The sequence below is a fragment of the Heteronotia binoei genome, chromosome 21 (genome assembly GCF_032191835.1).
Source record: "Heteronotia binoei isolate CCM8104 ecotype False Entrance Well chromosome 21, APGP_CSIRO_Hbin_v1, whole genome shotgun sequence".
In the NCBI taxonomy this organism is placed as follows: Eukaryota; Metazoa; Chordata; class Lepidosauria; order Squamata; family Gekkonidae; genus Heteronotia; species Heteronotia binoei.
The window spans coordinates 170,576,183-170,589,191 of NC_083243.1; the positions used below are offsets into that span (position 1 = coordinate 170,576,183).

Sequence of the window (13,009 nt, forward strand, 5' to 3'; positions counted from 1 at the left end):
TTCCCTGCAGTCTTAAACAATTGTTTTGCTTCTGAAGAATATTTCCAAGGATAATTATTCTAATTGTCATCCTGGTATTCTCACCACTGAGGAGAGAAGGGGACCTGTAGGCACCGAGCTGTTTGCTGTCACAAAATCAGAATAATTGCTTTGGTTCAGAATATTTCTGCTTTAATAGATACAAGTACTCAGGAAGAAGAAGCATCACTGCTTAGAGGAGGGGGGGGGAGGTTCCTGGAGAAGAGAATGTGCTCATTCTAAGTTGTATCTGCTTGGAACAGATGCTGCCAGTTTTGGTTTCATGGAGGTCAGATTGCTGAAGATGATTGCTTCTGTGGTATCAGCAGTCTCTTCCCTAAATATCTCAAAGGCATACTGATAAAGTGTCTGTGTTGTAGACTTTAGCACTAGAGGGGGAAAGCTACTACTATTCAGTGCTGTGTGCAGGAAATCACAGAATGAAGTCAGGGCTGTAGCCAGGACATATCCCATGCTATCTTCTCCCTGAGAAACAAACAGCAAATCCTGTTTTTTCAGCCTGAAATTTTTTTTAAAAGTATCCTGCATGTGAACTCTTTTTTTCGTTACAGTGTGCAAAGAAGCGGAGCAAGATACACCTAAGCACACTTCCGGTGGCAAGGCAAATTAGACAAGATGGTTCCCCCCCCCCTCAGATGTTGGAAACAGTTGTTTGGCAGTGATGGAAGTGAGCTTAACCCTTCACTGCTGTTTTCATCCCTTCAGTCACACCCCACCCAAACTTCTGTTACCCTGATAGTTGGTCAACTGGTTTGAGGACATCATTTCCAGGCTGTGAACATCGTTCAACGAGTTTGAGGGCAGAGGTGCTATGGCCATTGTTGGGAATTCCTAAAAGTCTGATAAGGCTCCTGGACCTGGATGTGAGGGCGATCTGGCTGCGACATCTGTCACCCCATTGATCGCCAAGGTTGATTTGGCTGATCCATCCCAGATAGAAGGAGTGTACCGTTCTTCAGCTCCTGGACCTTCTGTGTGACAGCCCTCAGTTAAACCATTGCAGTTTTGGGCATTCTTCTTAAATGTTTTTCCACCACAGCTGTATGGAGACTAGAATTCTTCACTGAGGTAATTTACCACTGAGTAGATGCTCTACCTCCATCCACTTAATATCTTCCACAGGATGGTGTCTTTAAAATGTTTGTGACATTCCCCCCTCAGTAATAAGATTCATAGAGCCCCCTTACCTGTCGTGAACTTTCCTTTGTAGTTACCAGTTGGCCTCAGATATAAGCCTACTGTCTCTTTTCACTGCTTCTTTGTCTTCACCAGGCCTTTCTGTACTAGGCTGCGATAAAGCTCCTGGATATAAGTGTAGATGCATTTGGCATCAGGGACACTCATGTGCACCATATCCTCCACATCCAAAAGCGGGGCACAGTCTGCAAGCTTCCTGGGAGGAGGTTGTTGAAGAGAAGTCAGATTAGTTTTGATACTTTTTAAGGCCTCGTTGAATCTGCAAGTTAACTCTGGGATGTAGTTCTTCACACAAATAGGTCCAGGACAGAAAGAATGCAGTACCATTTAACCATAATAGATGATATGCAAAGGAAAAATAGCACTAACAGGAATATCTTGCTTTTTGAGACTCACTTGGTTCTCTCAGTATTTGTAAATTATAATCTTTCTCCTCTTCTGTACTTCAGGGGCCAAAGAGGTCATTTTCTGGAGTTATGAGGGAGAATCTACTGATACTTGGTCACTTACAGCTAATTTTGATTGTCCTGCTGCCATGCCTTTCCTCCTTTTACTAGTTACTGTCTCTTCCAGTATTGGTTCCTCTACTGGCTAGTCAGTGGCAATCTCATTTCCCATGAGCCTTTGAGCCCCCTCCTCTCAAAGCTAACCTAGCACCTGAAGGACAAAACCAAGAGTGGATTACCACATTTGGCAGCACTGCAAAACACCAGGTTTTGACCTGTGTCTGAAATAGTATACACTAAGTGTGAAGAGGAGATATGTGAGTGTCCCCCATGCACTTGGAGACACACAGCAGACATGAGCTGAGGAACAGTAGATGGTGTGGTTTCTTGGCATGTGCTCACTATATTTAAGGACTCACTTCACTCTTGCATATTTTATATGGTTACTACAGCAAGCACCAGTTTAGCCAGGGTGCGATGTGAAGTGTGGATCATCTTCCACCCAACCCAAACTGTCCTGACTGTTGTGCTGTCCCAGAGTCTTGGAATGTGTGGAGTGCTCACTCAGCAGTAGAGAAGGCCAGGACAAAGTTTTCTCTGCGCTTTGCTGGATCAAGTGCAGAATAGTCAAAAGAATCTGGGAAGAATTTGTGGATGAGGGCACAAAAGGCCATGCCGCTGCTCCAGCTGGAGGAAAAGTTCTGGACGTCTACATTCTGGGAATGAGAAAGAGAAAGGTTAATGACGAAGGGTTCAGCTGCTTTTTGACCTTATACTTTGTGTCTCAGCTGCAATAGATTTTTCTTACTAAATCATCATTACTGTTGTACATCAAGATTGCATCCCATCATTCCTCCAAGCAGTTTAGGGCACTGCATATGAACTTGCCTCTTTTTTAACAGCCTTGAGAGGTAGGCTGGGCTATAAAAAAAGATTGCCAGGCCACCCAGTGAGTAATCAAGGCTGAATGGGGTGCTGCTGAACATCCAACACCACACTCTAACACTATACTATGCCGGCTCTCCGAGAAGCACGCATTTGTATTTTTCATTAGAAAATAAGGGGATTGCTGTAGGCCTACACAGATCTTTTGTTTTAACAAGATTGCATCACAAGTAGGCGGATGTAACAGTTCTAATTCTGCAGCATACAAAGTGGCATGTCTGCTTAGCAACAAGTATAAAGTTCAAGTAGACTACAGTATCTTTCAGTGTTAGTGCTAAACAGCATTTCCTTTTTTTTTTGTAAAACAATTTATTAAATTGCAATATATTGTTATGATATTCTTTTAAAAATATTATGAAATTAACACCAATACATTACATTTTTTTTCCCTCCTCCCCTCCCCCCTTTCATGACCCTCGCTGGTGTTTACTTAAATTGCTAAAGAAAAACAAGGTAATTGTGTCAGTCCTAGAATCTTCATATTAAAAACCTTATAACAAACAAAAAAGAAAAAGTAAGTAAAGGAAAAACCCAACTCTTTAAAATAGTTATAGCCCATCCTCATTCTTATCTTTTAACCCTTATCAAGAAAAAATACAAATAACATAATAAAAAAACCCCAAAGAAAAGTATCCCTTTGTGAAAGATTTCAGGTTTTCACGGCTGGTAACATCATTAGGGTTTGTAGAATCTTTCGGGCTCAAGTGCCGTGTTCTACTGGAGAAAGTTTGGAAGAAAAACTTTCTCCAGTAGAACACGGCACTTGAGCCTGAAAGATTCTACAAACCATAATATTCCTTTGTGATTTTAGTCCGTTAATCCACAGGATTTCAACTGTTGTCAAAAATCACTAAATGTCCCTTTACCTTCCAATACTTTCCCACATATTTTTGAAATTTCTCCCATTCCATTTTAAATTTCTTCAAGTCATAGTCTTTTAAGATTCTTGTAAGTTTGTCCATTTCACTCCAAGTGCTAAACAGCATTTCAAGCAATTTTTCCTTTACTTGCCAGTTGATGGAATGTTTGTAAGGCTTCGAAGCCCAGAACTGAATAATGAAAGATGTGTGCTTGTTCTGGAACAAAATTGGCACTGAACTCGAATTCTGTTCTGTCACTTCAAACCAACACGGATATCCCCTGAATCTATAAATGTTCCTATTAGCTCTATGATTTTAATTAGAAGAAAACTAATGTGTTGATTTTTTTTTAAGTATGGATGGAAAGCCCATAATCAAACATGACATTTCTTTTCTCAGCTGACTTAATTTTTGTTTTGTGTGAGATCACACCGCTTTGATATTGCCATGTGTATGTGATAACTATTTTGTGGAGTTACACAAATTAAGGGTGATAGACAAGCAGGCCATATCATTACAGCCAGAGGGACATCCTGGTCACACTACTATAACTCAATATTCTCTAAACGAGGGGTAGGGGGAAGATGATTAGTAGCACTTATAGCTAGATTTGAGTCCAGTGGCTCCTTAGGACCAGCAAGGCTTTTTGGGGGGTGGGGTGGGGGTAATAAGGCTAAGAGTCAAAGCTCCCTTTTTCCGGTTCCAGCTGTTATACTGCAGACCAACATGGCAGCTGCCTCCTGAAACTACTAGCATTTATGTAGCACTTCCAACATGTTCAAAGCACTTCACATAAAAATATTTTTCTAAGATGGGAGGTTGTTAGGCAGAGAGCATTCAGCTTGGCAGGGGTGAGAACAGAACTCCTAGTTCACAGCTCCATGCACTAGTTCTCAGGAGGAAACATGATCAGATACAAGTGCATGAGATGTGGCAATTGATGAGAAGTAAAAGTGCTAATAAACAGTGCAGATCAAAACTACAGAGACTGTAACGAGAATGCCCTGTTGTTTTTCCATACTTCAGGGTAGCTAAGAAAACATGCCAAGAAGAGAAAACCCTGTTTTGATTGATACCCATGTAGTTCTCAGGAGATGCTGTACTGCTACATTTGCCGTCCAGGCTTTTGCCCTTGTTAACAACTCACTTGTGTCTGCTGCGTTATCCATACTGAGACTAGAAACATAGCAAAACCTGCTCATGGACAACAGCTGAGCCTAGAAATGTTGATGCTCGTGGCATTATATAAGGCCAAGCCAAAGATTCTAGATCCAACCCAGACATGTGGCAGACAACATGGAAACATCAAGAGTTTGTAGTAGGTGAGGTTCATGATCTTGAATTTTGTATGGCAGCTAAAACCAACCCAAGGCTATATACATTTCCTTGGAAATGAGTCCAGAGAAACTTACTCCCAAGAAAGTGTGTATAGAATTGTGGCATTATTATCTTATAGGAACTGCCAATACACACAAGCCTGAAGGGATGGGCATGAACGAGGAAAATGGTTTATTTTGTGGCTCAATCACAAACTGAAGTGGTTTATGGCTTTGCAAACCCTGTTGCAAGGGACCTCAGTCTTTTTAAACAGGGTTTGCAAAAAGCCCAAAAAACAGCTGAGTGACAGGGAGCAGCATTCAACTGTTTCAGGCTGTCTTGTGCCGTCTCTTTAAAGTTTACAAGGACTTCAAAACAGCAAAATGTTGCGCAGCAGGGAGACACTTCCCTCTGCACAGCTGTTTTGAGCTGTCTTCTGCAGTCCCTTAAAACTTCAAAGCTGAAACAGCTGTGCAGTGCAGAGTACTGCTCAGCTGTTTTTGCGGCTCTTGCTGGGAACAGAAAGCGAGGTTTAAAGAGACTTCATTTAAACCCCCACTTTCTGTTCCCTGTGAAAACCACAAAAACAGCTGAGCGGTGCTTCCTGCTGCTTAGGCTGTTTCGGGGTGTCTTCTGCAGTCCCTTTAAACAGATTGCATAAGACAATGTGAAAAACAGCTGCATACCTCCCTCACCATGCAACTGTTATTCAGACTGTCTCCTGCAATCCTTTTAAAGTTTAAAGCAACTGCAGGAAACAGGTAAGCAGCAGGGTGCGCTGCTCAGCCATTTTTGTAGTGTTTGTGGGAACAGAAATTAAGGTTTTAAAAGGATTTGGAGTCCCTTTAACCCCCCACTTTTTGCTCCATCCACGAACCACCATGAACCACTCTAAAAGTTCATGGAGAACTTCTGTTTGTGAGCCACAAACAGCATAATTTGTCACAAATTCTGCTTTGTGGTTTGGTTCATGGCCATCCCTACAAGCCTGCCTCCAGCTGTATTCCCAGTGTCACTCCCTCAAATGGAAACAAATATGTCTACATTTACCACAGGAGATTAATGAGATCATGAGCTGAAGAGCACTTGGGAAAGGGATGTGTGCTGAGCTGTTATCACAGTTTGTTTTGACTTTTTACCTCATAGCCACGAGTCTTGGCCCTGCACCATTCCAGCAACATGTTCTTCACACTGTTTGCACCTCCCATCCTTCTGATATTGGGAGCAGGACCACTTGCTGCCCTTTTGGAAGGAAAATTGGGGGTTGTGGAGGGAAATGATGAGAAAGAGAAGGATATGGGAAGATCAAAAGAAAGGATGAGGTTGATAGCTAACAAAAATGAAAAAACCCAATGCGTATTTCTCTGAATATCACATGATCACAAATTCTGAATTACTGTACTTGATTCATTTATCCTTCTATAATGGCCAGAAGTGTGAAAACAGTTCCGTTTAATTAGGATCTGTACCCATTTATCCTGATTCCGATCTGTTCACTAGACTTTACAAGAGACTGTTGTTATCTTTAATACACATCAGCCTCAGTGTTCTCTCTAAACTGACTTAGTGTGAACTAGCTCACAGATTTTAAGCTTCCAGCTCACACATTTTTGTCTTAGCTCAGGAAGGATGAACCCAGATCACACTAATTTATGCAGTAACTCACAACTTTAATGCCAGTTGCTCACAAAGTAGAATTTTTGCTCACAAGACTTTGCAGCTTAGACGGAACATTGATCAGTCTATATATATACAAAGGCACCTTTTAACGCGGCAGTTAGACTGCATAACCCTCTAAAACTAACAATCTAAAAGGGATTCACATATGTCTGTGCAGAAATGTCTGATTTAATGAAACAAAACAATTTCTTGTTTTGCTAGTCATGTTAAGTCTGTTGCAGTCAAAGCAATAATCCTGTGACATTTTACTGTGGCAACAGTTTTCATAGCCAGAGCTGAATTCTGTTATTGTTGTCACTAACACTCCATTTTGGTTGCTGGCTCTGAGAGCAGGTCTTCTGTGTATCACATGGAACCCAAAAAATAATTTTTGGTCCATTACCAAAACAAAGGTTGGAGGCCAACAGAAGAAAAGCAGCATCAGTCGTCACCTCATACAGATCTAATCATGCTTATTGGTGGCAATGGTAGCCTCAGAAAGAAACAACCCTCTCTCTTTGTCTAGCCCCAGATCATTAACCAGGGCCTCTCAGTAATTATCCTACTGCACTGAAATTCTTTCTGACAGAACTAGATTCACATTAACATTCTTGGCTAAAAACTTTTCATTCATACCGATCAGCTAGAACCTCCTCCAAAATCCTAGTTTAATGAGATAATTAATACTGCCTCCAATATACCTTCCCTATCCTGAGAATTCCACTCTTTCTTTTATTTGGAAATGTTCCCAGGCTACAAGAACTGCCTCTCTCACCTTTGAAAATCAGGGAACATATCAGCCTGGATTCCTCTCCCCTTTCCTCTCCCCTTGTGAGGGGGGCGGGGACTTCAAACCCTATAACAGGCCAAAATCTATGCTGAAGTTTATGTTTTTGATGGTGTCACCCTCATGGGGTGGTACAAAACTTGCCTGTTGTTAGCTCACAACATACAAAGACACTGCTGGGTCCCAAGACAATGTTCAGCCTTGCTGCACTTTCCCTTTTGGAGTTATCTTTGAGATTATTGGCTGTCCAGATGTTTGTGACCCCTGAGTGAGGATATGGATCTCTACCTGGAGCCTGAATGGTTAGGTAGTGATAAGCCCTCTACTTCACCCTCTTGCCCTACTTCTTTTGGCCTCACGCCTTCTCCTTCTTAAGTGGTACATGTTGTTGCACTGTGCAAGTGTGTCTTTCTGTAATACAAATTTCTTGATATGGTCATCTTAGGATTTGGTACCGCTGCAAGCCACATTTTATCACAACTTCTTAAGTGTATTCCTCTGATTTCACCACACTCGTGTTCTTTGTCTTTTTAGTAACTTCCTTGTTCCTTTATCAAAGATCTCTTGATCACTTCTTGTGTTGGTTTTTTCTCATTCTTTTAAAGTGGGTGTTAGAGGTTAGCTCAGTAGCTCTTTGCAGTGAGAGGTTTTCTTCTTTACACTCTGACCATGCTAGTGTGAAGCTGGGGCCAAAGGGGAAAGGAAGTCCACTCCAATGGACACTTCTCTGTACATGTGTCTTCCTGACCACATACAGTAATAGCATTTGATGAAATGGGCTCTGGGTCATGAAAGCTTTTGCCTAATAAAATAATGAAGGTTATCATTCTGTGCGCCTTCTTTGGGACAAATCTCACTGAATTTATATGTACATGGAATTCAGCTGTTAAGTCTGCCCCTAAAAATGCAAACAACTTAGTGATCATGAGTGGAAGAAGCATGTTTACACCACAAAGAAGGTGCAAAGCTCATGGAAGCAATAAATACCATGCTGTAGACACAAGCTCACCCTCCAAACTTCTCTACAATGGCTTTGCGCGACTGCACTCTGGGTGGCATACGTGGCCTGGTTAGTTCCCGTCGGTCAAATGCAGGCCTTGTCTTTTTCTCCTTGGCAGTGGCTGCCCCCTCAGCAGCAGGGCGCTGCTCTTGATCCCCACTTGAAGTGGCTTCAGTGCTGGGAACCCAAAGCAAATCAAACAGAGGTTGGACAAGGGGAGACAACAGGATAAATCTGAGCTCAGTTTCTTAATACAGTGGGTCTCAAAATGCAAGGAGCAGAGGCAGATATCATTGGTAAGAAAGGTGAAAGTCCCTTCCTGATCACGTCCCCATCATTTTGGTTGTTTGCCAGAACCAGGTATACTCTACTGTTGTAGATGTTTTTTCTATGGTCCTGTTTCCAACTTGTGCCCAGGTCAAGAGTGAGCTTTGTCTGTCTATTTTTCTTAGTTTTGACTGAAAGTTTTCCAATTTAAACAGAAACAATTTAAACCAACTATGGTAATTATTATGTTGTTACTGGGTAATACTTTGGGACTTGTTACTGATATAAACTCTTAGCCTGAAACTAGAATGAAACATGTAACTAGTTACTGCTCATATTTTTAACCTCCGCAATTACTACTGAGTTTTGCAGTGTCTCTACATCCCTCCTTCCCTCCCATGCCAGAGTTCCTCCCAGAGACTCACTTGGTAGTTTGCCCAGTAGCAGTTTCTGCAGCTGTTGTGTTTGAAGTGGTGCCACCTAGAGGATATTGCACAAATACATTGAAATTAAGGCTGCTTTCCACGCTATAACTCTTTTGCATTGCTGAAGGGTTCGTTTTCTCAAATCAGAGTTGAAACAGAGCACTTACTATGCAGGCTGTCTTTCCCACTAAAATCTGGCAATGCCCATCCTGCTGGGCAAGATCTTATAATATTTACCTGGAAGTAAATCAAGCTTTATTCTGCAAAAATCCTAGTTTACCCTGCAGTTGTCCCTTTAATTTTTATTAGCCTTGTTTGCTTCATCATGTAGCTGTGAGTACTTCGGCCTCCAATTTTTAATTAATATTAATTAATTCATGCCCTGAGCTTGGTAGCCCAGGCTGGCCTGATCTTATCAGATCTTGGAAGCTAGGCAGGATCAGGTTGCTACACAGAGACTGGTGTTCCTCTCTTGCCTTGAAGACCTTACACATTTGCCATAAATCAGCTGTAACCTGATGGCACTTTCCATCACCATCAGTTAATTCGTGATGGCCCATGGCATGCCTGTGTGGACCCTTAATTTCTTTTCTGGAAGGGAGGTTTTTAATTATTGTGTTTTCCCTTTGCACACAAAGTAATGTTTAATTTCCCAGGATTGTAATTTCATAACTGTGCTGCTAAAATAAAGGTAATAATCATTTGGCTTCAAATTAAAAAACAAACAAACAGTAATCACTCCCTCTCCCCCTCCCCTAAACCTGATTAAGAATTCACTCAGGAAATCTGTTCAAGCGAACAGGAACTATTTAATCACTCTGAAAAACTGAAACTAATTTAAAACAGGAAGCAAATGTTAAGGGAGACTTCAATGGCACAATAGACAGGCTAGTACAAAACCTGAGTTTTATGTGAAATAAGTTGTCACAAAGCAGGGGAAAATGTGGGAAAACAACAAAAATTGCTGGAATGCAATGATTCTAGATCCTCTATAAAATTGAATGAATGTTATGCAAAGCCCTTCATTGCCTTGGACCCTCATATCTGCAGGACTTCACTAAATAATGCATTTTACATCAGGATTTTTACTGTGTAAGAATAGCAAAAATCCAGATGTAAAACACATTATTTAGTGTAGTGTGAATATATGTCTCCCCCTGTGCTCTACCATGACTGCTTCACTTATCTGAGCAGGGCCTTCTGCAGTTGCCAACCTGCAAATGGGGCAAAATCAGCAACTGCATTTTGTGTTGTGCTTCCCCCCCACCCCTGCACCTTGTGGAATGGCCTCCCTTTCCAATGGACTAGTGGAAAGGTTGTTGTGGGGCTGGGTTGTTCTTGGCTTCTTTTGTGGTCTTCTGCTTGCCAGCCTAGGATGGAAGGTCTGTATTCTGCACCCAGCATCCCTGACATAATGATGTCACTTCTAGGCAATGTCATCATTTTGAGGACGTCATGCATGATGTCCCACCCACCCTCAGAACGCCCCCCAATCCCCTTGCTGCAACAACATGGGGACCTGGCAACTCTTATGTTCCATTGTTTATTAAATGTCCTGTCTTGTCTGTTGTATTGATTCATCCTGTGTAATCTGCCTGTAGTCCCAGAGTGAAAGGCGGATTACAATAAATATTACAGATCTTAAAAAAAAACACCCTAGTATGGAAGCCATTTAAGTAAGAAATGATATCTATCTTGATCTTTTCTATCATTATTCTCAGAAATGGCAAGGCCCTTGTCTCCCTCAGCTTTATTTAGGGAAATGTGAGTGAAGGCCTTGAGAAAGTTCCAGTGGAGAGGAGCATGAAGAAGCACTGTCTCCTGAACACTGGCTAGAACACTTTGAAGGCATCACTTGCGCGGTTTTAGTTCCAGGATAAGAAGGAGGGGGTTTTTTTGGGGGGGGGGGGGTGAAATTGAAAGCTGTGATCCTCAAGATTCTGTGCTTGTTGCCAGATGCCACACTTGCTGGCATTCCATGTAATCAGTCAAGAATATCAGCTCTGACTATGAGCTCATGTAATTTGTTCTACCAACGATTACGTTCTTAAGGTGTTGGGTTACATTTTCCTCACCTTCCTCCAAGCTTTTGAATCCTGTGGGGCTTTCTGGGCCCTCATCAGGAGAGCTTGCGGAGACTTCTGGCCAGTACTCTTCTTCATCCTCTGGTTCTGGTGAGAGAGGTTCATTTGAAGTGCTGCCTGTTCGGCCCTGTGCATGTGAAATGGAAAGAACCAAACCACATTAATTGTGTTCATACATTGCAGGGAGTGGCGTTCATTCTTGGCCTGTTGACCAGTGGTTTCCAGAGCATGTCTATGCTCTGACCTGAGGTCTCAAAGTTTCCCAGAAATAATTTGGACCCTAGTATCTGAGTTCTTATGATACACAGGCAATGTTAATGCGTTTACAAAGGAACCACTTACATGTGAAGGAAACAGAAATATGAGTCACGTATGTTTACAGAACTGCACAGGAATAAGCTCCCTCATGCAACATTTCCATTCTGCTCTATGACTTGTAGAATAACAGCTCCTCCTGTCAAATTAAAGGCAGGGAGCTCTGAACGCATGTGTGGGTTTGTGTACAATACAGGAAAAAGAAAAAGCATATAAAAGCTAAGTATGTGAAATAAACCAGGGAACAAGATGCATATGACTGAAGTGTATATGGTTTTGTCTGTCTGCCTGTAGATTTTTTAAAAATAGTTATGTATCCTGGGCAAGTCTGAAACAAAGGCACAGGGAAGGGAGGGACAGTGGCTCAGTGGTAGAGCATCTGCTTGGGAAGCAGAAGGTCCCAGGTTCAATCCCTGGCATCTCCAAAAAAGGGTCCAGGCAAATAGGTGTGAAAAACCTCAGCTTGAGACCCTGGAGAGCCGCTGCCAGTCTGAGAAGACAATACTGACTTTGATGGACCAAGGGTCTGATTCAGTAGAAGGCAGCTTCATATGTTCAAGGGGAAGCAAAATTGTAGTTCATATATGGGAAGCATTAAGGGATGACACTCAGGAAAAAGAAGTGGAAGCGGGTATTCTGATTATAACTAGAAATACACAGGGTCCCCACCTCGCTATGGGGGATGCTGGAATTATGTTCCAAGATGCCAGGTTTTTCTTCTTTCTCCTGCACTTCTAGGTTTCTATCAATTTCTTCCTTGGGCTCTGCTCCAGATACAACCACCTTATCTTCAATCACTGCCTGGTCTTCTTGGCTTGTTTCCCTTGCTGCCTTCACTTTCTCTGTAATTCCAGCTGTCTGTACCTCCTCATCACCCAAAGCTTTTTCTGCTGCCTGGTTTTCTTTCTTGGTATCATACCCAGCAGCCTCAGCTTTCCCAGCCTCACCCTCTCCCTTAGCTATATTTCCTGCAGGCTCTGTCTCCCTTGCCTCTCCTGCAGCCTCATCTCCAGAAGCCTCTACTTTCCCTGTCTCATGCTCTCCCTCAGACTCATTCCCAGCAGCCTCTACTGTCCCTGCCTCACTCTCTCCCTTAGTCTCTGTCTGAGCCCCCTCTGAGTCTTTGTTCTGCCCTGGGTCATTGCTGTTGTGGACTTCCTCCTGTTTTTTGGTGCCTTCAGCGTCCATGATGCCACGCGCCTCTACTGTTTCAGTGGAAGATGAAGCAGGTAGCCTCTTTGAGTTCTGAAAGATACAGTGCAAGGAATAAAATGCGGACATCAGATTGTTAAAAGCCTCCAGTCCTTCATGCAAATGATAATTGGTGTTGCCAGATTCATGTGTAACACTTTATTTCTCTGCACAATTACTGCACACTTAGTAACACAAATGACTGTAGGAACTGCTTAAATGAATTGAATGTATAAACTGAAAAGTATTGTATTTGATTTGTAACACTAAAGATTTAGATGTGGTGTTAGTTAAATGATGGTATTCACACAGGAAAGCCATCAATTAATATGGCAGTCATCAAAAGATGTATATGCATGTATGAACTGAGCCATGAGCTTTCGAAAGACAGGGAGTTCCTTCATTAAGGGTTCTATGATGGACTCATAAACACTGTCATATCTTGAAAACCCACTGACTTTGCCCGTTTCTTACTTG

General features: G+C 42.2%; 1 protein-coding gene across 1 annotated transcript; it reads right to left on the minus strand.

The window, feature by feature from the left end:
* Positions 1 to 412: 412 nt before the first annotated feature.
* On the minus strand, positions 413 to 12,581 carry SMTNL1 (smoothelin like 1). Its single transcript, XM_060262045.1, has 8 exons — positions 12,011 to 12,581; positions 11,018 to 11,153; positions 8,943 to 8,997; positions 8,260 to 8,427; positions 5,944 to 6,046; positions 2,247 to 2,398; positions 1,227 to 1,432; positions 413 to 504 (listed from the first exon to the last, which is right to left on the minus strand). Exons 1-7 carry the CDS (start codon positions 12,527 to 12,529, stop codon positions 1,288 to 1,290), a joined length of 1,278 nt encoding a protein of 425 aa, XP_060118028.1. The 5' UTR covers positions 12,530 to 12,581; the 3' UTR covers positions 413 to 504; positions 1,227 to 1,287.
* Positions 12,582 to 13,009: the final 428 nt, after the last annotated feature.